At 53.7% G+C, this 24,993-nt stretch overlaps 1 protein-coding gene across 2 annotated transcripts in view; it reads right to left on the bottom strand.

The window, feature by feature from the left end:
* LOC137308571 (protein NDRG2-like) overlaps nucleotides 1-24,635 on the bottom strand; it is a 28,285-nt gene extending 3,650 nt beyond the window's left edge. Inside the window, exons 1-12 of one of the 2 annotated variants that reach the window (XM_067977186.1) lie at nucleotides 24,521-24,635; nucleotides 20,947-21,009; nucleotides 14,965-15,025; nucleotides 11,456-11,542; nucleotides 10,594-10,650; nucleotides 10,251-10,354; nucleotides 7,328-7,372; nucleotides 6,602-6,653; nucleotides 5,015-5,062; nucleotides 2,974-3,009; nucleotides 1,360-1,411; nucleotides 104-142 (exon numbers count right to left, since the gene is read on the bottom strand). In XM_067977186.1, coding sequence (XP_067833287.1) covers nucleotides 104-142; nucleotides 1,360-1,411; nucleotides 2,974-3,009; nucleotides 5,015-5,062; nucleotides 6,602-6,653; nucleotides 7,328-7,372; nucleotides 10,251-10,354; nucleotides 10,594-10,650; nucleotides 11,456-11,542; nucleotides 14,965-15,025; nucleotides 20,947-21,009; nucleotides 24,521-24,603 — 727 coding nt within the window. In that variant the 5' untranslated portion in view covers nucleotides 24,604-24,635. The remainder of the gene's footprint in view (nucleotides 1-103; nucleotides 143-1,359; nucleotides 1,412-2,973; nucleotides 3,010-5,014; nucleotides 5,063-6,601; nucleotides 6,654-7,327; nucleotides 7,373-10,250; nucleotides 10,355-10,593; nucleotides 10,651-11,455; nucleotides 11,543-14,964; nucleotides 15,026-20,946; nucleotides 21,010-24,520) is intronic. The other variant, XM_067977187.1, reaches the window with a different exon arrangement.
* Between the last annotated feature and the right edge of the window lie 358 nt (nucleotides 24,636-24,993).

Genomic DNA, 24,993 nt, shown 5'->3' on the forward strand with positions numbered 1-24,993 from the left:
GGGGGGGGGGAGGGGTTTGTCGATGCGCGCGCACACGCGGAACCTCTGGTGCCGATCGGCGGGCCGTGCACATGCGGCGGGTGGTGGAGCCCAGCGTTAGTACCTGCGCCCACACTGAGGCGTCTATCCACGACGAAGGGGACTGCAGGACATCAGAGCAAGGCAGCAAGAAAGAGAGAGAGACACGAACAAAACTGGTTAAGAGAGACGTGTGCAACCCAGCGGGTGTCTCTCACACACGTGCACCCCTCTCCGCAGGTACAGCACACAGGTCTACCCCCACAGGTACACCTCCAGCACGTGCACAGGTCTACCCCCACAGGTACACCTCCAGCACGTGCACAGGTCTACCCCCACAGGTACACCTCCAGCACGTGCACAGGTCTACCCCCACAGGTACACCTCCAGCACATGCACAGGTACACCCCCACAGGTCCACCTCCAGCACGTGCACAGGTCTACCCCCACAGGTCCACCTCCAGCACATGCACAGGTACACCCCCACAGGTCCACCTCCAGCACGTGCACAGGTCTACCCTCACAGGTACACCTCCAGCACGTGCACAGGTCTACCCCCACAGGTACACCTCCAGCACGTGCACAGGTACACCCCCACAGGTACACCTCCAGCACGTGCACAGGTCTACCCCCACAGGTACACCTCCAGCACGTGCACAGGTCTACCCCCACAGGTACACCTCCAGCACGTGCACAGGTCTACCCCCACAGGTACACATTCAGAGGTACCCCCCACAGGTACACATTCAGAGGTACCCCCCACAAGTACACCTCCGCACCCCTATAGGTACACCTCCACACCCCCACAAGGACACCCCCACACGTGCACACATTCACCTCCACACGAGCTTTACAGACAGGTCCCTCGCCCTCTCCGCTCCTGTCCCGCCGAACCAGTTTCCGAGTTTAAGGGTCCAGCTTTCTGGGCACCCCCCCCCCCCCCGTCTGTCTCCCGGTTTGGAGACTGACCCCTTCGCTGGGCTACGGGTTCCACCCACCCCCGCGGCCCCTCACCCATCCTTCACGCCCGAGCCCAGGCCTGGGTATCCAACCGCGGAGGGAGCATCACAACCGAGGCACCAATCCCATCCTCACCTGACCCCCCCCACCTCCACTCGCACACTCCCAGCGATGGTGATCAGGTGCGGGAACCCTGGCTGATTACTTTACCCCCCCCCCCCCCTCCCCTATCCCAGGGGGCACTGAGGCCCAAATGTAATCCCCCCCTCTGGCTGGGGGGTGAGCGACTGGCTGTAAGTTTAAGTCAAGTTTTAAAAAGTCAGCATAGGTCTAGGTCTAACCGCTCAATTCCAAGCAGCCCACCGAACGTCCAATACTCACTGTATCCCATTCCTTGCACAAAGTATTTGAAGGCTTCAGTCAGCTTCCCAGGCTGTCGAGAGAGAGAGAGAGAGAGAGATGGGACAGGTGAAACTCGGATACCCAGGTCAGTTGTTAGTACCTGCTTCCCCACAAGGCGGGGGGCAGATGTGCAGCAAATGCCTTACCCCACTGGACAGTCTGGACCCTCTCAGCACCTCGCTCCAGCAACACCTGGCTTTAAAGTCGCAACAGCTGGATTTGGCCCCCGGGTCCCAGAGGGTGAAAGGTCACTGTCCGTTTCGCCAGTTTATACCCCTAAGGGCCAAGAGCTCTGCTTGCCAAAAAATAACAACAGGCCACGGACGACAAAAGAAGCAAGGGGCAACATCAAACGTAAAAGAGAAAGCATACAAAGATGCAAAAAGATCCTGGTGACTGGGAGAGTCAGCAAAGGGTCACACACCAGAGCTGCAAAAAGAGAGTATGAAAAGAAACTTGCAAGGGATTTCAAAATCAACACCTTTTTAACAATTATATTAGGAAAAAGAGGGCAATCAAGAGCGATTTGGGCCACTTAAAAACTGATAATGGTGATGTTGTAAATGAAAATAAGGAAATGGCGGACATGTTAAATAATTACTTTGCGTCAGTATTTACAGTAGAGGAAGAGGAGAGCATGCCAGACTCCCCAAGGAAACTAATTTTGAATCAGGGATGGGGGACTCACCATAATTAACGTAAGCAAATTAACAGTAATGAAGAAAATAATGGCACTAAAGAGTGACAAATCCCCAGGACCAGATGGTTTCCATCCCAGGGATTTAAAGGAAGTGGGTGAGAACATTACAGATGCCCTAACTATAATCTTGATTCAGGAACTGTTCCTTTAGATTGGAAAATTGCACATGATACTCCGCTATTTAAGAAAGGTGAGAGAGGGAAACCAGGGAATTATAGACCAGTTAGCCTAACATCTGTTGTCGGGAAATTACTAGAGTCTATAATTAAGGACAGAGTGACTGAACACCTTGAAAATTGTCAGCTGATCAGAGAGAGCCAGCGTGGATTTGTAAAGGGTACGTCATGTCTGATGAATCTGATTGAATTATTTGAAGAGGTGACTTTTTTTTTTATTCGTTCATGGGACGTGGGCGTCGCTGGCGAGGCCGGCATTTATTGCCCATCCCTAATTGCCCCTTGAGAAGGTGGTGGTGAGCCGCCTTCTTGAACCGCTGCAGTCCGTGTGGTGAAGGTTCTCCCACAGTGCTGTTAGGAAGGGAGTTCCAGGATTTTGACCCAGCGACGATGAAGGAACTAAAGTAGAGGGCAGGGGAACGTTTACGGATTTTGTTTATATGGACTTCCAGAAGGCATTCGATAAAGACCCTCATAAGAGACCGTTAGCTAAAGCAGAAGCTCATGGAATTGAGGGCAAATTATTGACCTGGTTGGGAAATTGGCTGAGCGGCAGGAGACAGGGAGTAGGGATAATGGGCAGATACTCAAATTGGCAGGATGTGACTAGTGGTGTCCCACAGGAATCGGTGTTGGGGCCTCAACTATAGTGTAGCCTCTCTCGAACGGTGTCTGAACCACCTGGTTTCCGAATTCAGAGAGAAGGACTGAGCCTACCTGTGAGATCTGAGGTTGCCCACCAGCATCGGCCATCTGTGAACAAAGAGAGCGAGTTGTTACGGCCTGGAGCGCACTGCCTGAAAGGGCGGTGGAAGCAGATTCAGTAGTAACTTTTTCAAAAGGGAACTGGATAAATAATCAAAGGGGGAAAATCTGCAGCGCTAATGGGGAAAGAGCAGGGGGGGAGTGGGAATCAATTGGACAGCTCTTTCAGAGAGCCGGCACAGGCACGATGGGCCGAATGGCCTCCTCCTGTGCTGCGTGATTCGATGAGAGATGGAGCAGTGAGGGACGGGATCTGAGAAGGGAGGGCAGAGATCATACTGAACTGCATTAACCGAGGTCTCGGTACCAGCAGTTTGGAGTTCGCAATTTGGCCTCGGGCTTAACCAGCGATTGCCGAAGTCGCTAACCAGAAATAGGCAGAAACCGTAAGGAAATGGGGGAATTCATAGGTTTCGCCCCTCAGTTTTCCCTCTCCACCTCCCCTCCCCTCTACCACCACAGGTCCTGAAAGTAGCTGACTCCTTACTGAGGAGTTAATTGTTGGGATGTGGACATCGCTGGCAAGGCCGGCATTTATTGACCATCCCTTCCTGCCCTGAGAGAGTGGTGGTGGGACCTGGTTCTTTAACAGCCTCCGGCCTGCTCCAGTAGCCGCGGTATTTACGTGGCTGGTCTGCAGACAAACTCTTGTGGCCATTCTCCACATGTGAGCCCAGTCAGAGTCAACGGGATATTCAGCTAGGGCAGTATCGCAGCCTGGCCTGACACAGCCTTTCCTCACCTGATGTGTGTGTGTTTACCAATAAGAGTCACCAAAAAGTGATCAAGATCCCAATGGATCCAAGCCCTTCCCATTCCACACAATCCCAATGGATCCAAACCCCCTCCCATTCGCTCCCATTGTACACAATCCCAATGGACCCAAACCCCTTCCCATTCGCTCCCATTGTACACAATCCCAATGGAACCAAACCCCTTCCCATTTGCTCCCATTGTACACAATCCCAATGGACCCAAACCCCTTCCCATTCACTCCCATTGTACACAATCCCAATGGATCCAAACCCCTTCCCATTCACTCCCATTGTACACAATCCCAATGGATCCAAACCCCTTCCCATTCACTCCCATTGTACACAATCCCAATGGACCCAAACCCCTTCCCATTCACTCCCATTGTACACAATCCCAATGGACCCAAACCCCTTCCCATTCACTCCCATTGTACACAATCCCAATGGATCCAAACCCCTTCCCATTCTCTCCCATTGTACACAATCCCAATGGGCCCAAACCCCTTCCCATTCACTCCCATTGTACACAATCCCAATGGATCCAAACCCCTTCCCATTCACTCCCATTGTACACAATCCCAATGGATCCAAACCCCTTCCCATTCACTCCCATTGTACACAATCCCAATGGACCCAAACCCCTTCCCATTCACTCCCATTGTACACAATCCCAATGGACCCAAACCCCTTCCCATTCACTCCCATTGTACACAATCCCAACGGACCCAAACCCCTTCCCATTCGCTCCCATTGTACACAATCCCAATGGACCCAAACCCCTTCCCATTCACTCCCATTGTACACAATCCCAATGGACCCAAACCCCTTCCATTCACTCCCATTGTACACAATCCCAATGGACCCAAACCCCTTCCCATTCACTCCCATTGTACACAATCCCAACGGACCCAAACCCCTTCCCATTCACTCCCATTGTACACAATCCCAATGGACCCAAACCCCTTCCCATTCACTCCATTGTACACAATCCCAATGGACCCAAACCCCTTCCCGTTCACCCCCACTGTGGAGACCCAATGCAATTCTGCTGCTCATTCACCAGATGCCACCCTCTCAGAAACCGCTGCTTCACCGAAAATAGTCCAAATGCGAAGGCAGGAGGGGGGAATCGTGGAATCTTCCACTGCGGCACCACTGAAGGGGTGTCAGAAAGCCCCTTGAAAAAGTTAAGGCGCTTTAGCAGCTCCCTGTCCGTCTCCCCATTAAACCAGCCTTACCTTGAGGAAAGAGGTCTGGGTTGGATCCAGCTTTGCGTTGCATTCCACCTGGAACGTTTAAAAAGAGCGGATTATCCCCCTGCAAAAGGGGTCCGGACCGTAACGGGGCTGCAACCTCACTCCTTCCTCACCCCAACTTACTAGCGGATTGAGGCAAGACCCCCCCCCCCCCCCCTGGCATTTATTGCCGATCGGGAGACGGGTGAGCGCGGGCCGCCTTCTTGAGCCCCGTCCGCCCGTGTGCTGAAGGCGCTCCCACAATCCCTCCAACCCGAGAGGGGTGGCCCCGCGCGCGCCTCCATCGGGGTGGGCCCGGTGGCCGGAACTCGCTCGCCAGGCGCCGCGCGGTCAGTCCGGGTCGGCCGTTGGGCTGGCGCGTCCAATTGCCCGGGGGGATTGGAGCCCTCGCTGCTCACCGCAGGTGGACGGTTCCCTCGCTCAGATTACCGACGATCGGGCGCGAGCCTACCTTTTCCGTGAGGGGGGCCAATTGTATACCCGCCCCCCCCCCCTCGACGCCCGCCCCACCGGCTAGTGCTGAGAGACCCCACCCGCCCCGGACAGGTTACACCGTCCGAGGTCAAGAGGGCAAACGAGTCGCGGCAATTTAACGCTCCGTCGACCGGTCGTGACCTTTAACCCCTTCATTGAGCCGTGCCCCCCCCCCCCCCCCCCCAGTGAGGGTAAAATCAGTGCCCCTCTTCCCCCCACCTCTTCCCCGGCCCACCACCGCTTCCGTGGCAGGGAAGGGATAAAAGCAGCCAGATTCACGGCCTCCGCTGGCCTGTCGGAACGGACCAGAGGGCTGTGCCGGTACTCAAAGGCCGTTGCTCTGGAAACGGGCGGTACCCTGACCCTTGGTCCCCACGTCTCTGTATCCATTCAGACCCTCCTTAAAACCTACCTCTACGACCAAGCTTCCTAAGAAAGGGAGACGGCACTTGCGTTTTATAGACTGCGCCTTTCACCGCCTCAGGACGTCCCAAGGCGCTTTACAGACAACGAGGTACTTTTTTTTTTGAGGTGTTGTAATGTAGGGAGACGCGGCAGCCAATTTGCGCACAGCAAGATCCCACAAACAGCCAATGTGATAAATGACCAGATCATCTGTTTTCATGATGTTGGTTGAGGGATGACGGGACACCGGGGAGAACTCCCCCCCTCCTGCTCTTCTTCCAATAGCGGCCGTGGGATCTTTTACGTCCCACCTGAGAGGGGCAGACGGGGGCCCCTCGGTTTAACGTCTCATCCGAAAGACGGCCCCCTCCGGCGGTGCGGCGCTCCCTCGGTCCCGCCCCCTCGGGTCGGTGCAGCGCTCCCTCGGTCCCACCCCCTCGGTCCCGGCACCGGGGGGAGAGTGTCGGCCCTGGATTATGGGGCTCGAGTTTCTGGAGTTGTCTCCTTTGACTCAGTGCCGAATTTTTGTCTGCTAATCGCTCCTGTGAAGCGCCTCGGGGACATTTTATTAGGTTAAAAAGGCGCCATATGAATGCAAGTTGTTGTTGCTTCATTTTAGACCGCTGGCCCCCTCCTCCGCCCCCGGCTACTCGTTACGCGAAGGGTAGGTCAGGAGTTGGGCTGACTTACCACAGCGTCCTCATGAGGAGCATGATCACCCACCACCAACATCACCGGGCACCTGCAGGCCAACACACAAACAGCCAGTTACTGAGAGCTTACACCAGGGCATCACCGGTCAAATCCAGGCAGAGGGGGTGACTGTCTCCCCCTCTCTGCGATGCGGGACTGGGTGGGGTCAGTGGATCAGACACTGACCTTTCACCTTCCGGGACAAAGCGGCAGGATACGGGGTCGGCCATTCGAGACTGAGATGAGGAGGAATTTCTTCACTCAGAGGGTGGTGAATCTTTGGCATTCTCTACCCCAGAGGGCTGTGGATATATCCAAGGCTGAGATAGATGGATTTCTGGACTCGAGGGGAATCAAGGGGATCGGGCGGGAAAGTGGAGTTGAGGTCAAAGATCAGCCACGATCTTATTGGATAGCGGAGCAGGCTCGAGGGGCCGAATGGCCGACTCCTGCTCCTATTTCTTATGTTCTTAAGACATGGAGTCAAATCCAGCCCCCAGACAGAGGGGGATAAAAATCTCGGACTGAGATATCGTGTCGACACCAAGACTCCCATCTCCTCGCCCTGGGCTGCCAGCGACAACAGCTGGCACTGGAGGTAAACCCACCGGTAATTTGTACAGAGAGATACGGTTAAATTGTCAGAAGGGCACGGGCAGATACAGACGGAAAGACCGGTCCATACAGACAGAAGATTTTTTTTTAAAAATGCTCTGGCCTTACTTCAAAGTGCCTGCTCCAACTCGATCGATCTCCAGGTCACGGCGGCTGTCGTGTAAAAGAAAAGGAACAACTCTTAGCCTCAATATACTGCTGGGATAATAAAAGTCTAAGTGGGGGAGAGGAGCAGAGGGATCTGGGGGTACAGATACACAAATCACTAAAAGTAGTGACGCAGGTTAACAAAGGCAAACCAAGCACTGGGGTTCATTTCTGGACGGATAGAATTGAAAAGCAGAGAAGTTATGTTAAACTTGTATAGAACCTTGGATAGACCACACTTGGAGCACTGTGAACAGTTCTGGTCTCCGTATTATAAAAAGGATATAAAGACACTGGAGAAGGTGCAACAAAGATTTACAAGGATGATACCAGAACTGAGAGGTTATAACTATCAGGAAAGACTGAACAGGCTGGGGCTCTTTTCTCTAGAAAGGAGAAGACTGAGGGAGTGACCTGATCGAGGTCTTTAAGATAACGAAAGGGTTCGATAGGGTAGACGTAGAGAACATGTTTCCACTTGTGGGGGGAGACCAGAACTAGAGGGACGTCAATATAAGATAGTCACTAATAAATCCAATCGGGAATTCAGGAGAAACTTCTTTACCCAGAGAGCGGTGAGAATGTGGAACTCGCTCCCACAAGGAGCAGTCGAGGTGAATAGTGGAGATGGATTTAAGGGGAAGCTCGATAAACACAGGAGGGAGAAAGGAATAGAAGGAGATGCTGAGAGGGTGAGATGAAGTAGGGAGGGAGGAGGCTCGTGTGGAGCATAAACACCAGCACGGAGCAGTCGGGCCGAATGGCCTCTTTCTGAGCTGTAAATTCTATGCCCTTCGTATCGGGGAGATAGTTTCACCCTGAAACATTTGCCACTTTTCCCATTCACCTGCTATTAAGTGAGTGGGCAAAACTGTGGCAGATGGAGTTCAGTGTGGGAAAGTGTGAGGTCGTCCACTTTGGACCTAAGAAAGATCGATCAGAGTATATCCTAAATGGCGAGAAGCTCAGAACTGTGGAGGAGCAGAGAGATTCAGGGGTCCAAGTACAGAAATCACTAAAAGCCAGTGGACAGAGACAAAAAATAATTCAAAAGGTGAATGAACTGTTGGCCTTTATCTCAGAGGGCTGGAATACAAAGGGTGGAAATTATGGACAGAGCTCTGGTTAGACCCCATCTGGAGCACGGTGTTCAGCTCTGGGCACCGCACCTCAGGAAGGAGATATTGGCCCTTGGAGGGGGTGTGGGGCAGATTCACCGGGGCTGAAAGGGTTAAATTACGAGGACAGGTTGCATGAACCTGGCTTGTATTCCCTCGAGTAGAGATGATTGAGGGCTGATCCTGATTGAGGCGTTTAAAATGTTAACACCGTTCGACAGGATAAATGCCGTGTAACTATTTCTTCTGGTGGGTGAATCGAGAACGAGGGGGGCACAATCTTAAAATTAGAGCCAGGCCGTTCAGGGGTGATGTCAGGAAGCACTTCTTCACACAAAGGGGAGTGGAAATCTGGAACTCTCCCCCCCCCAAAAAAGGCTGTGGATGCTGGGGGGATCAATTGGAGTTTTCAAGACTGAGATCGATCAATTGATGGACTTTTGTTGGGTATCGAGAGATACGGAGCAAAGGCGGGTAAATGGAGTTGAGGTACAGGTCAGCCATGATCTCGTTGAATGGCGGAACAGGCTCGAGGGGCTGAATGGCCTCCTCCTGTTCCTACGTTCTCCCCGTATCGAGCCCAAGAGACCCATTCTTCATATGTGCGCCCAGACACTAAGGGTCTGCAGGGCATTCAATTAGCCTGAGCCCAATCCCGCCCAACAGGAATTACTGGGTCCTGATCGGGAGCAGGAACCCTGGCTGAACTGCTCCCCACCCCTCCCGAAACCCAGGGCACTGATTCCAAATATAATATCCCTGGGAATCGCTGGGGGTAAAAAGGCCACCGAGCTACCTCCTACCATCCTGACAGCCGCAAGATGCGACGATAAAGGGAGCTCTTGATTAACCATAGCAACAAATAGTTTACCAATTAGTCGACGACAGACCCAGACGTGAGATGAGGAAACCCACCCCCCCCGCCACCGTGCCTCCACCCAGTGGTGGAGAGCTTTGGGACAAGGTCACCTGTTCCTCCCAAGCCCCTTCACGCTTAGAATCATAGAAACGGTTACAGCACGGAAGGAGGCCATTCGGCCCATCGAGTCCGCGCCAGCTCCACGCAAGAGCAATCCAGCTAGTCCCGCTCCCCCGCCCTATCCCCGTAGCCCTGCATTTTTTTTTCCTTTCAAGTACTTATCCAGTTCCCTTTTGAAGGCCACGATTGAATCTGCCTCCACCACCCCCTCGGGCAGTGCATTCCAGATCCTAATCACTCGCTGCGTTTATATATAAAAAAAAGTTTTTCCTCATGTCGCCTTTGGTTCTTTGGCCAATCAGCTAAAATCTACGTCCTCTGGTTCTTGACCCTTCCGCCAATGGGAACAGTTTCTCTCTATCTACTCTGTCGAGACCCTTCGTGATTTTGAACGCCTCGATCAAATCTCCTCGCGACCGTCTCCGCTCCAAGGAGAACAACCCCAGCTTCTCCAGTCTCTCCACGTAACTGAAGTCCCTCATCCCTGGGATCACAAGTCACGTCTCAAATTCCTTTTTTTTAAAGTAAGTTTCCCTTCAAATACTCCCCGGTTTTATTTTTCATTCTGGGGATATGGGGGTCGCTGACAGGGCCCCCTGGCGTTTATTGCCCGTCCGTAGTTGCCCACCTGGAGAAGGTGGTAACGGGCCGCCATCTTGAAACGCTCACCCACCCACTTAGCGACAAGGGACCGCCCCTGTCTCTCAATGGTGGCCAAGCCCCTTCTGTGCCGTGGTTGCATCCTGCTATGCCGCCCCCCTCCCCGCCTCCGAGGCATGGTGGTTACCTGTTGTAGCTGTTCCAGTACAGTTCAATGTTGTTCAGGGCATTGCCTTCTGTGATGTGTTGGCGGTAGGTGCTGATCAGCTCGGAGTTGTTTGAGAGCTCTTCCTGCGTTAGGCAAGGGAACAGGACGTCAGAAGAGGGTCTTTCTCCGCCGAAAGCCTCATGGCCTCTCTCAGAAACAGCCCGCGGTGCATCGTGCGCCACGGACCCCGCCAATCGAGAGGGGCCCAAAGTTACCAACGGACCTCGCAAGGAGTGGCGCGTCCGGATTACATGGACCTTACCCCCTCATCCTGTAGGACCCTGAATCAAAACTCACGGCCCCATCAGTCTCTCCTACTCACCTGGCTGAACAGGTGAGCGAGGATCACATCACTCAGCGAACTGGTCAGACCCGTGATCTAAACAAGGGAGATTCACAAGAGATTAACCTCGATTAGATTCCAGCCTGGAACTCACTCCCAGGTATCTGTTATTTTATATATAAACCCCCCGAACCCCTCGATTAGATTCCAGCCTGGAACTCACTCCCAGGTATCTGTTATTTTATATATAAACCCCCCGAACCCCTCGATTAGATTCCAGCCTGTAACTCACTCCCGGGTATCTGTTATTCTATATATAAACCCCCCGAACCCCTCGATTAGATTCCAGCCTGGAACTCACTCCCGGGTATCTATTATTCTATATATAAACCCCCCGAACCCCTCGATTAGATTCCAGTCTGTAACTCACTCCCGGGTATCTATTATTCTATATATAAACCCCCTGAACCCCTCGATTAGATTCCAGCCTGTAACTCACTCCCGGGTATCTGTTATTCTATATATAAACCCCCCCAAACCCCTCGATTAGATTCCAGCCTGTAACTCACTCCCGGGTATCTGTTATTCTATATATAAACCCCCCGAACCCCTCGATTAGATTCCAGCCTGTAACTCACTCCCGGGTATCTGTTATTCTATATATAAACCCCCCCGAACCCCTCGATTAGATTCCAGCCTGTAACTCACTCCCGGGTATCTGTTATTCTATATATAAACCCCCCCGAACCCCTCGATTAGATTCCAGCCTGTAACTCACTCCCGGGTATCTGTTATTCTATATATAAACCCCCCGAACCCCTCGATTAGATTCCAGCCTGTAACTCACTCTCGGGTATCTATTATGACCAACCCCCCCACCCCGGTCCCTTCGTGGACGTACCTTGGAGGCGGCCCAGTCCATCCAGCCCTTGGCGTTGGGGTCTATGTTGAGGAGAACCAGACCCTCCACAAGATCGGGAGAGTAGCGCTGTGGAAGACAAACCGCACAGCAGTCACTCGCAGCCCTCCGTGAAAACCCTTCTTTAAAACTCACTACCGTAATAGTTTGAAAGTCAGCTGGACATGGGGCCTGGCCGTCTGACGTGACCCCTGGATTCAGAGGGCCCCCTGGACAAGACCCTTCAGAGAGCCCTGTGGCAACACTTGATGACATTGGACTGAACGCCAATGAGCAATCGCCAAGCAAATGGGTCAAGGAGGGACCCGATCGAGGGTATAAAATATTAAATGGGATCGAGGGGGTTAAGGAGGGACCCGATCGAGGGTATAAAATATTAAATGGGATAGAGGGGGTTAAGGAGGGACTCGATCGAGGGTATAAAATATTAAATGGGATAGAGGGGGTTAAGGAGGGACTCGATCGAGGGTATAAAATATTAAATGGGATAGAGGGGGTTAAGGAGGGACCCGATCGAGGGTATAAAATATTAAATGGGATAGAGGGGGTTAAGGAGGGACTCGATCGAGGGTATAAAATATTAAATGGGATAGAGGGGGTTAAGGAGGGACCCGATCGAGGGTATAAAATATTAAATGGGATAGTGGGGGTTAAGGAGGGACTCGATCGAGGGTATAAAATATTAAATGGGATAGAGGGGCTTAAGGAGGGACCCGATCGAGGGTATAAAATATTAAATGGGATAGAGGGGGTTAAGGAGGGACCCGATTGAGGGTATAAAATATTAAATGTGATAGGGGGGGTTAAGGAGGGACTCGATCGAGGGTATAAAATATTAAATGGGACAGAGGTGGTTAAGGAGAGACTCAAGCCTCCAGCTCATCTCGGCTGGAAGATTCCGGAAGTGTTGCTCTGAGGCAATGCCTCGTCCCCAAATTCCGCACAACATTTCTGGTTCGTTGAAGCGGGAAATCATCCCTTTTAAATTCCGCAGGATGGTTATGGAATGGGGCTCATTCTGTTTATGACAGCGGGAAGGTAAAGCCTCAGCCATGGCTCAGTCAGTCTCACTCTTCCCCCCCTGAGTGAGAAGGTCGAGGGTTGGAGGCCCCGCTCCGGACACTCGAGCCCCATGATCCAGGGCCGAGATTCCCAGTGCCAGTACTGAGGGAGTGCAGCACTGTCGGAGGTGCCGTCTTTCGGATGAGACGTTAAACCGAGGGCCCCCCGTCTGCCCCTCTCAGGTGGACGTACAGGATCCCACGGCCACTATTGGAAGAGGAGCAGCGGGGAGGTCCCCCCCGGTGTCCTGGGGCCGATATTTGTCACTCAAACCAACACCGCTCAGCTGTTTGTGGGATCTTGCTGTGCGCAAATTGGCTGCCGCATTTCCTACATTACAACAGTGACCATACTTCAAAAGTAATTAATTGGCTGTAAAACACTTTGGGACGTCTTGAGGTGGTGACAGCGCCATATCAATGCAAAACTTTCTTATTTGTTTTGGAGTAGATCTCACCCATGGGTCAAGGCAGGGAGAACTCTTCCATCCAGAGGGTAACAGGACACAGAGTCAGTGGACAGTGTAAATGGAGTCATGGGCAGGGGGTGATTTTGTGAAGAGGGAAGAGATTGAGGGAAACGGGGAGAAGGTGGGATTGAGGGAGACGGGGAGAAGGTGGGTTGGTGGGATTGAGGGATACGGGGAGAAGGTGGGATTGAGGGAGACGGGGAGAAGGTGGGTAGGTGGGATTGAGGGATATGGGGAGAAGGTGGGATTGAGGGATACCTTGAGAAGGTGGGTAGGTGGGATTGAGGGATACGGGGAGAAGGTGAGTTGGTGGGATTGAGGGATACGGGGAGAAGGTGGGTTTGTGGGATTGAGGGATACGGGGAGAAGGTGGGTAGGTGGGATTGAGGGATACGGGGAGAAGGTGGGATTGAGGGATACCTTGAGAAGGTGGGTAGGTGGGATTGAGGGATACGGGGAGAAGGTGGGTAGGTGGGATTGAGGGATACGGGGAGAAGGTGGGTAGGTGGGTTTGAGGGATACGGGGAGAAGGTGGGTAGGTGGGATTGAGGGATATGGGGAGAAGGTGGGATTGAGGGATACGGGGAGAAGGTGGGTAGGTGGGATTGAGGGATACGGGGAGAAGGTGGGAGGTGGGATTGAGGGATACGGGGAGAAGGTGGGATTGAGGGATACCTTGAGAAGGTGGGTAGGTGGGATTGAGGGATACGGGGAGAAGGTGGGTAGGTGGGATTGAGGGATATGGGGAGAAGGTGGGATTGAGGGATACGGGGAGAAGGTGGGTAGGTGGGATTGAGGGATACGGGGAGAAGGTGGGAGGTGGGATTGAGGGATACGGGGAGAAGGTGGGATTGAGGGATACCTTGAGAAGGTGGGTAGGTGGGATTGAGGGATACGGGGAGAAGGTGGGTAGGTGGGATTGAGGGATACGGGGAGAAGGTGGGATTGAGGGATACGGGGAGAAGGTGGGTAGGTGGGATTGAGGGATACGGGGAGAAGGTGGGTAGGTGGGATTGAGGGATACGGGGAGAAGGTGGGTAGGTGGGTTTGAGGGATACGGGGAGAAGGTGGGTAGGTGGGATTGAGGGATACGGGGAGAAGGTGGGTAGGTGGGATTGAGGGATACGGGGAGAAGGTGGGTAGGTGGGATTGAGGGATACGGGGAGAAGGTGGGTAGGTGGGATTGAGGGATACGGGGAGAAGGTGGGTAGGTGGGATTGAGGGATACGGGGAGAAGGTGGGTAGGTGGGTTTGAGGGATACGGGGAGAAGGTGGGTAGGTGGGATTGAGGGGTACAGGGAGAAGGTGGGTAGGTGGGATTGAGGGATACGGGGAGAAGGTGGGTAGGTGGGATTGAGGGATACGGGGAGAAGCTGGGTAGGTGGGATTGATCTTAGGAAGAAGGGACAGTTCTTGGCCGTTTCTTTGGCCACAATGAGTGACCTGCATCGGACGGAGCCCCCTCACGATGCCACATTCCCACCTACGGGCAGGAATGCACCACCGCTTTCAGACGCACGTCCGCCTCTCCCTCCCTGCCGCACTGACCGCTCAACGGCCCCGGGTTTCCCTCGGACTCTCCGCCGTAACCTCGTCGGACGTGCGACCATGTTACGGCGTCGCAGTAAAAGCCCGGGGTGAGGACCTGCCCCTCCCCCTGTTCTATCCCGACAAACCACGCCGGTCAGCGACAGACGGAACTGTGGATGCCTCTGGGGTGAGACGTGATCCCATCTCGAACTTGTCGCCCGTCCGGTAAAATCTGTCAGTGCGGATCGGCCGTGCGATACAGGGACCGCCTGAATTTCCTCTCCATCGGAATCCGTTCCCCAATTTGATGGGGGGGCTGGGCGAGAGGGCGGGAGGGTCGGGTAAACGAGGATTAAGACATTTTACAAAGGCATCGCGCCATTCCTCCTCTCTCTGTGTTTCGAAGTTTTCAGGGAAAGGCGTGACTCACAGCAAACTTGGCGAGGACGTAGGCTCCAGCTCCTGTTCCCATTCCGATGATGCTTCGGAAACTGCAGAAGGAAAGGGAGAGAGAGAAAGAGAGAGTGAGGAAATGACGGGCATAGGGAGAGAGAGAGAGGAACAGAGAGAGGGTGAGAGAGAGAGAGAGAGGAACAGAGAGAGGGTGAGAGAGAGAGAACAGAGAGAGGGAGAGAGAGAGAGAGAGAGAGGGTGAGAGAGGGAGAGGAACAGAGGGAGGGTGAGAGACAGAGAGAGAGAGGAACAGAGAGAGGGTGAGAGAGAGAGAGGAACAGAGGGAGGGTGAGAGACAGAGAGAGAGAGGAACAGAGAGAGGGTGAGAGAGAGAGAGAGGAACAGAGAGAGGGTGAGAGAGAGAGAGAGGAACAGAGAGAGAGACAGAGAGAGAGAGAGAAACAGAGAGAGGGTGAGAGTCAGAGAGAGGGTAAGAGAGACAGAGATAGAGAGAGGAGCAGAGAGAGGGTGAGAAAGACAGAGAGATAGATAGAGAGAAACAGAGAGATAGAGAGAGAGAAACAGAGAGAGGGTGAGAGAGACAGAGATAGAGAGAGAGAAACAGAGAGAGGGTGAGAGAGAGAGAGGGTGAGAGAGAGAGAGACAGACAGAGAGGAACAGAGAGAGGGAGAGAGACAGAGAGAGAGACAGAGAGGAACAGAGAGAGGGAGAGAGAGAGAGGAACAGAGAGAGGGTGAGAGAGAGAGAGAGGAACAGAGAGAGGGTGAGAGACAGAGATTGAGAGAGAAACAGAGAGAGGGTGAGAGACAGAGAGAGAGAGAGAGAAACAGAGAGAGGGTGAGAGTCAGAGAGAGGGTAAGAGAGACAGAGATAGAGAGAGGAGCAGAGAGAGGGTGAGAAAGACAGAGAGATAGATAGAGAGAAATAGAGAGAGAGAAACAGAGAGAGGGTGAGAGAGACAGAGATAGAGAGAGAGAAACAGAGAGAGGGTGAGAGAGAGAGAGGGAGAGAGAGAGACAGACAGACAGAGAGGAACAGAGAGAGGGAGAGAGAGAGAGAGAGAGAGACAGAGAGGAACAGAGAGAGGGAGAGAGAGAGAGGAACAGAGAGAGGGTGAGAGAGAGAGAGAGAGGAACAGAGAGAGGGTGAGAGACAGAGATTGAGAGAGAAACAGAGAGAGGGTGAGAGAGATAGAGAGAGGAACAGAGAGAGGGTGAGAGACAGAGAGAGAGAGAAACAGAGAGAGGGTGAGAGTCAGAGAGAGGGTAAGAGAGACAGAGATAGAGAGAGGAGCAGAGAGAGGGTGAGAAAGACAGAGAGATAGATAGAGAGAAACAGAGAGATAGAGAGAGAGAAACAGAGAGAGGGTGAGAGAGATAGAGAGAGGAACAGAGAGAGGGTGAGAGACAGAGAGAGAGAGAAACAGAGAGAGGGTGAGAGAGAGAGAGAGAGAACAGAGAGAGGGTGAGAGAGAGAGAACAGAGAGAGGGAGAGAGAGAGAGAGAGAGAGGGTGAGAGAGAGAGAGAGAGAGGAACAGAGAGAGAGAGAGGAACAGAGAGAGGGTGAGAGAACAGAGAGAGGGTGAGAGAGAGAGAGAGAACAGAGAGAGGGTGAGAGAGAGAGGAACAGAGAGAGGGTGAGAGAGAGAGAAAGAGAGGAACAGAGAGAGGGTGAGAGAGAGTGAGAGGGTGAGAGAGAGAGAGAGAGAGGAACAGAGGGAGGGTGAGAGAGAGAGAGAGAGGAACAGAGAGAGGGTGAGAGACAGAGATTGAGAGAGAAACAGAGAGAGGGTGAGAGAGAGAGAGAGAGGAACAGAGAGAGGGTGAGAGAGAGAGAGAGAGGAACAGAGAGAGGGTGAGAGACAGAGATTGAGAGAGGAACAGAGAGAGGGTGAGAGACAGAGATTGAGAGAGAAACAGAGAGAGGGTGAGAGAGATAGAGAGAGGAACAGAGAGAGGGTGAGAGACAGAGAGAGAGAGAAACAGAGAGAGGGTGAGAGTCAGAGAGAGGGTAAGAGAGACAGAGATAGAGGAGCAGAGAGAGGGTGAGAAAGACAGAGAGATAGATAGAGAGAAACAGAGAGATAGAGAGAGAGAGAAACAGAGAGATAGAGAGAGAGAAACAGAGAGAGGGTGAGAGAGACAGAGATAGAGAGAGAGAAACAGAGAGAGGGTGAGAGACAGAGATTGAGAGAGAAACAGAGAGATAGAGAGAGAGAAACAGAGAGAGGGTGAGAGAGACAGAGATAGAGAGAGAGAAACAGAGAGAGGGTAAGAGAGACAGAGATAGAGAGAGAGAAACAGAGAGAGGGTGAGAGACAGAGATTGAGAGAGAAACAGAGAGAGGGTGAGAGAGACAGAGAGAGGGTAAGAGAGACAGTGAGATAGAGAGAAACAGAGAGAGGGTGAGAGAGATAGAGAGAGAAAGAGAGAGGGTGAGAGAGAGAGAGAGTGAGAATGAGACACAGAGGGCAACAGAGAGAGAGAGAGAGAGAGAATGAGACACAGAGAGCAACAGAGAGAGAGAGAGAGAATGAGACACAGAGAGCAACAGAGAGAGAGAGGGAGAGAGAGACACAGAGAGCAACAGAGAGAGAGAGAGAGAGAGAATGAGACACAGAGGGCAACAGAGAGAGAGAGAGAGAGAATGAGACACAGAGAGCAACAGAGAGAGAGGGAGAGAGAGACACAGAGAGCAACAGAGAGAGAGAGAGAGAGAATGAGACACAGAGAGCAACAGAGAGAGAGAGAAGGAGAGAGAGACACAGACAGCAACAGAGAGAGAGAGAGAGAGAGAGAATGAGACACAGAGAGCAACAGAGAGAGAGAGAGGGAGAGAGAGAGAATGAGACACAGAGTGCGACAGAGAGAGAGAGAGGGAGGAAGAGAGAGAGGGAGAATGAGACACAGAGAGCAACAGAGAGAGAGAGAGGGAGGAAGAGAGAGAGGGAGAATGAGACACAGAGAGCAACAGAGAGAGAGAGAGAGAGAATGAGACACAGAGAGCAACAGAGAGAGAGAGAGAGAGAATGAGACACAGAGGGCAACAGAGAGAGAGAGAGAGAATGAGACACAGAGAGCAACAGAGAGAGAGCGAGGGAGGAAGAGCGAGAGGGAGAATGAGACACAGAGAGCAACAGAGAGAGAGAGGGAGGAAGAGAGAGAGGGAGAATGAGACACAGAGCAACAGAGAGAGAGAGAGGGAGGAAGAGAGAGAGGGAGAATGAGACACAGAGCAACAGAGAGAGAGAGAGGGAGGAAGAGAGAGAGGGAGAATGAGACACAGAGAGCAACAGAGAGAGAGAGAGAGAGAATGAGACACAGAGAGCAACAGAGAGAGAGAGAGAGAGAATGAGACACAGAGAGCAACAGAGAGAGAGAGAGAGAGAATGAGACACAGAGGGCAACAGAGAGAGAGAGAGAGAGAATGAGACACAGAGAGCAACAGAGAGAGAGAGAGAGAGAGAATGAGACACAGAGAGCAACAGAGAGAGAGAGAGGGAGAGAATGAGACACAGAGGGCAACAGAGAGAGAGAGAGAGAGAATGAGACACAGAGAGCAACAGAGAGAGAGAGAGAGAATGAGACACAGAGAGCAACAGAGAGAGAGAGAGAGAATGAGACACAGAGAGCAACAGAGAGAGAGAGAGAGAATGAGACACAGAGAGCAACAGAGAGAGAGAGAGAGAGAGAATGAGACACAGAGAGCAACAGAGAGAGAGAGGGAGAGAATGAGACACAGAGGGCAACAGAGAGAGAGAGAGAGAGAGAGAATGAGACACAGAGAGCAACAGAGAGAGAGAGAATGAGACACAGAGAGCAACAGAGAGAGAGAGAGGGAGAGAATGAGACACAGAGAGCAACAGAGAGAGAGAGAGGGAGAGAATGAGACACAGAGAGCAACAGAGAGAGAGAGAGGGAGAGAATGAGACACAGAGAGCAACAGAGAGAGAGAGAGAGAGAGAATGAGACACAGAGAGCAACAGAGAGAGAGAGAGAGAGAATGAGACACAGAGAGCAACAGAGAGAGAGAGAGGGAGAGAATGAGACACAGAGAGCAACAGAGAGAGAGAGAGAGAGAGAGAATGAGGCACAGAGAGCAACAGAGAGAGAGAGAGGGAGGAAGAGCGAGAGGGAGAATGAGACACAGAGTGCGACAGAGAGAGAGAGAGAGAGACACAGAGAGCGACATCCCCTGCCTGCACCGGGGTAGCTTGGCGAGGGGGGGGGGTGGGGGTGGGCGATAGGGAGGGGGCTACAATCGGGCTCAGCGCACCCTGGGTGAGGGGGGGGGGGGGAGCAGGGATTCCAGCTCCTGACCAGCGGCTCCTGCTGCGGTGGGAAGGCAAGGGCGGCATGGGGCTTGGTCGCGATGCCTCCCGCAGTCGAATATCCCGCCGCCGTGGGCGGAGAGCGCGGGCCGCGCGGGCGACGTGCCAGCGCCCCCCGGAAGCCATGCCGGCACCTTCAAGGGGGGGCATTTTCGGTTTTCTTGTTAAGCTGAAGCAAAGGCAGAACTGATGGTGGAGCAGGATGAAACATAGCGATGCAGGGAAATAAAGGTTTTTCTTTCTGAAATCCTGAACTGATGATTAAAAAAAAACCTTGTGCAAAGAAACGATACAGGAAGCAGAAGTTCCTCACTTTACTGGCCGCCGGGGAGATATCCCAGTGGACACATGTCATGAAAGATAATTAACCCCCTGTGTAAAGGAGTGATGACTTTAGACAACGACAAGGCCCGTGTGGTTAACTATCAGGCGAGGCTCAGTCAGTCCCACTCTCGCCTCTGAGCCAGAAATTCGTGGCTTCGAGTCCCCGCTCCAGAGACTCGAGCCCCGTAATCCAGGGCCGATACTCCCCCGGGGCCACTACTGAGGGAGCGCCGCACTGTCGGAGGGTCGGTACTGAGGGAGCGCCGCACTGTCGGAGGGTCGGTACTGAGGGAGCGCCGCACTGTCGGAGGGGCGGTACTGAGGGAGCGGCGCACTGTCGGAGGGGCGGTACTGAGGGAGCGCCGCACTGTCGGAGGGTCGGTACTGAGGGAGCGCCGCACTGTCGGATGGTCAGTACTGAGGGAGCGCCGCACTGTCGGAGGGTCGGTACTGAGGGAGCGCCGCACTGTCGGAGGGTCGGTACTGAGGGAGCGCCGCACTGTCGGAGGGGCGGTACTGAGGGAGCGCCGCACTGTCGGAGGGGCGGTACTGAGGGAGCGCCGCACTGTCGGAGGGGCGGTACTGAGGGAGCGCCGCACTGTCGGATGGTCGGTACTGAGGGAGCGCCGCGCTGTCGGAGGGTCGGTACTGAGGGAGCGCCGCACTGTCGGAAGGTCAGTACTGTGGGAGCGCCGCACTGTCGGAGGGTCAGTACTGAGGGAGCGCCGCATTGTCGGAGGGGCGGTACTGAGGGAGCGCCGCACTGTCGGAGGGTCGGTACTGAGGGAGCGCCGCACTGTCGGAGGGGCGGTACTGAGGGAGCGCCGCATTGTCGGAGGGGCGGTACTGAGGGAGCGCCGCACTGTCGGAGGGTCAGTACTGAGGGAGCGCCGCACTGTCGGAGGGGCCCCGTCTGCCCCTCTCAGGTGGACGTAAAAGATCCCATGGCCACCATTGGAAGAAGAGCAGGAGGGGGGAGTTTCCCCCGGTGTCCTGGGGCCCGATATTTATCCCTCAAACCAACATCACGAGAAAAACAGACGCTCTGGTCATTTATCACATTGCTGTTTGCGGGATCTTGCTGTGCGCAAATCGGCTGCCGTGTTTCCTACATCACAACAGTGACTGCACTTCAAAATAAAAAGTGCTTCAGTGTCTGTAAAGTGCTTTGGGACGTCCTGAGGTCATGAAAGGCACTGAATATATGTGAGTCCTTTTCACCCTGTCTGGTGGTTTAATCCGACGGGATATCAGGAGCAAACTGCCCTTGCTCACGGTCTCTGCGCTCAGTGACGTGTAATCATGTTACAGGTACTTCCAGTGAAGAACGAGCAGAGACTTACTTGAAATATTGGAGGACACAGGGCAGCATCTCGTGAAGCTGCTCCATCGAGGGGTATTGGTACCTGGGGAGCAGAAGGCACACCAGAGATAGTTACAACACAAAGCAGAATATTTCGCCTCCCTCTGCACTGTCCCGTCAAACACTCCCGGGGCAGGTACAGGGTTAGATACAGAGTAAAGCTCCCTCTACACTGTCCCATCAAACACTCCCAGGGCAGGTACAGGGTTAGATACAGAGTAAAGCTCCCTCTACACTGTCCCATCAAACACTCCCGGGGCAGGTACAGGGTTAGATACAGAGTAAAGCTCCCTCTACACTGTCCCATCAAACACTCCCAGGACAGGTACAGGGTTAGATACAGAGTAAAGCTCCCTCTACACTGCCCCATCAAACACTCCCAGGGCAGGTACAGGGTTAGATACAGAGTAAAGCTCCCTCTACACTGCCCCATCAAACACTCCCAGGGCAGGTACAGGGTTAGATACAGAGTAAAGCTCCCTCTACACTGTCCCGTCAAACACTCCCGGGGCAGGTACAGCATGGGTTAGATACAGAGTAAAGCTCCCTCTACACTGTCCCATCAAACACTCCCAGGGCAGGTACAGCATGGGTTAGATACAGAGTAAAGCTCCCTCTACACTGCCCCATCAAACACTCCCAGGACAGGTACAGGGTTAGATACAGAGTAAAGCTCCCTCTACACTGCCCCATCAAACACTCCCAGGGCAGGTACAGGGTTAGATACAGAGTAAAGCTCCCTCTACACTGCCCCATCAAACACTCCCAGGGCAGGTACAGGGTTAGATACAGAGTAAAGCTCCCTCTACACTGTCCCGTCAAACACTCCCAGGGCAGGTACAGGGTTAGATACAGAGTAAAGCTCCCTCTACACTGTCCCATCAAACACTCCCAGGGCAGGTACATGGTTAGATACAGAGTAAAGCTCCCTCTACACTGTCCCATCAAACACTCCCAGGGCAGGTACAGGGTTAGATACAGAGTAAAGCTCCCTCTACACTGTCCCATCAAACACTCCCAGGGCAGGTACAGGGTTAGATACAGAGTAAAGCTCCCTCTACACTGTCCCATCAAACACTCCCAGGGCAGGTACAGGGTTAGATACAGAGTAAAGCTCCCTCTACACTGTCCCGTCAAACACTCCCGGGGCAGGTACAGGGTTAGATACAGAGTAAAGCTCCCTCTACACTGTCCCATCAAACACTCCCAGGGCAGGTACAGGGTTAGATACAGAGTAAAGCTCCCTCTACACTGTCCCATCAAACACTCCCGGGGCAGGTCCAGGGTTAGATACAGAGTAAAGCTCCCTCTACACTGTCCCATCAAACACTCCCAGGACAGGTACAGGGTTAGATACAGAGTAAAGCTCCCTCTACACTGCCCCATCAAACACTCCCAGGGCAGGTACAGGGTTAGATACAGAGTAAAGCTCCCTCTACACTGCCCCATCAAACACTCCCAGGGCAGGTACAGGGTTAGATACAGAGTAAAGCTCCCTCTACACTGTCCCGTCAAACACTCCCGGGGCAGGTACAGCATGGGTTAGATACAGAGTAAAGCTCCCTCTACACTGTCCCATCAAACACTCCCAGGGCAGGTACAGCATGGGTTAGATACAGAGTAAAGCTCCCTCTACACTGCCCCATCAAACACTCCCAGGACAGGTACAGGGTTAGATACAGAGTAAAGCTCCCTCTACACTGCCCCATCAAACACTCCCAGGGCAGGTACAGGGTTAGATACAGAGTAAAGCTCCCTCTACACTGCCCCATCAAACACTCCCAGGGCAGGTACAGGGTTAGATACAGAGTAAAGCTCCCTCTACACTGTCCCGTCAAACACTCCCAGGGCAGGTACAGGGTTAGATACAGAGTAAAGCTCCCTCTACACTGTCCCATCAAACACTCCCAGGGCAGGTACATGGTTAGATACAGAGTAAAGCTCCCTCTACACTGTCCCATCAAACACTCCCAGGGCAAGGTACAGGGTTAGATACAGAGTAAAGCTCCCTCTACACTGTCCCATCAAACACTCCCAGGGCAGGTACAGGGTTAGATACAGAGTAAAGCTCCCTCTACACTGTCCCATCAAACACTCCCAGGGCAGGTACAGGGTTAGATACAGAGTAAAGCTCCCTCTACACTGTCCCGTCAAACACTCCCAGGGCAGGTACAGGGTTAGATACAGAGTAAAGCTCCCTCTACACCGTCCCGTCAACACTCCCGGGGCAGGTACAGGGTTAGATACAGAGTAAAGCTCCCTCTACACCGTCCCGTCAAACACTCCCAGGGCTATCCCCAAAATTGGGTATAGAAATCGAGCCACTGATGCGGGGGGGGTGGTTGAGAGGCCTGCAGCAGTGGTAATGGCCGCCAGTTGTCATGGCCGCCGGTTGCCGGGCCTACCGGCCCCTGTCCAAAACCGGCCTGCAGGCCCCAGGGTCCATTTAGGAGTTGGGAGGGATGGCGAAAGGCCTCACTTGAGGCACCTCCGGCCTTGCTGCCCTCCCCCTTCCTCCCCCTGTCAGTCGACCTGAAGGGGGGAGACGGTTACGGCCTCATTGCGGCCTGCCGGACGTCAATCAGCCTGCGAATCCTTCCACTACTCCACGTTATTCTCCGAGGGAAGAGTGCGGAGATACGGAATAATGATTACGATCTGAGTCGGGGGGGGGAGCCAGCCACAAAAGACGACACCTGTTTTTTTTGGGAGCCCCTCCAAACGGGCCCTCGCCCACTGTACCCGGCAGATAATGAGGAAGGAGGCACCCGGCCTTTCCGCCCCAGGCATAAGCACAGCACCCCCGACCCCCTCCCGCCCACAACCTTGGGGAATCCTCGGAAACCTGGAATCGAGCCTCCATGTCCCACTTCTCCTCTCCCTCATGCCTGGGAACTAAAGTTTTCCTCAGGCAAAGAGGAGAGGCAAGTTTGGACTGACAAGTCCAGTTGGGTATTCTGCGGCGAGTGACTCACCTCCTGACTCACCAAAGCCTCTCCACCATCTACAAGGCACAAGTCAGGAGTGTGATGGAATACTCTCCACTTGCCTGGATGAGTGCAGCTCCAACAACATTCAAGAAGCTCGACACCATCCAGGACAAAGCAGCCCGCTTGATCGGCACCCCATCCACCACCCTAAACATTCACTCCTTCACCACCGGCGCACCGTGGCCGCAGTGTGCACCATCCACAGGATGCACTGCAGCAACTCGCCAAGGCTTCTTCGACAGCACCTCCCAAACCCACGACCTCTACCACCTAGAAGGACAAGGGCAGCGGGCACATGGGAACAACACACCTGCACGTCCCCCTCCGAGTCACACACCATCCCGACTTGGATAATATATCGGCCGTTCCTTCATCGTCGCTGGGTCAAAATCTGGAACTCCCTTCCTAACAGCACTGTGGGAGACCCTTCACCACACGGACTGCAGCGGTTCAAGAAGGCGGCTCACCACCACCTTCTCAAGGGGCGACTGGGGACGGGCAATAAATGCCGGCCTCGCCAGCGACGCTGATAGCCCCGAACTGCCGTGGTTTTCGCACACTTACCCGGGCGGGAAGCTGGCAGCCCCCTCCTGCTGACCAGGCGCATCGATGTGGCAAACCACAAAGTTCTTGGTGATCTCGGACATGGTCTCAAACTTGAAGAGATGGTTGAAGCAAGTCTTATCTGGGGGGGGGGGGGGGAAAGGAGAGCGTTAGTCAGGTGGAGTTGGGTGAACAAGGGCCCACTGACCCGGGGCCAACCTGTACCCCACCCCACCCCTCCACACCCCACCCTCCGCACCCCACCCCTCCACACCCACCCCCTCCGCAGGTAGTGACCGGATCCCACCCACTCATCTCCCACCCGCTCCTGTTGGGAATGTCTCCTCTCGCCACCATAGACTCTGACTCAATGTCCCCCCCTCCCCCCGCAGACTCTGACTCAATATCCCCCCTCCCCCATAGAATCTGACTCAATGTCCCCCTCCCCCCACAGACTCTGACTCAATGTCCCCCCTCCCCCACAGACTCTGACT

The sequence above is a fragment of the Heptranchias perlo genome, unplaced genomic scaffold, assembly GCF_035084215.1.
Source record: "Heptranchias perlo isolate sHepPer1 unplaced genomic scaffold, sHepPer1.hap1 HAP1_SCAFFOLD_1336, whole genome shotgun sequence".
Classification (NCBI taxonomy): domain Eukaryota; kingdom Metazoa; phylum Chordata; class Chondrichthyes; order Hexanchiformes; family Hexanchidae; genus Heptranchias; species Heptranchias perlo.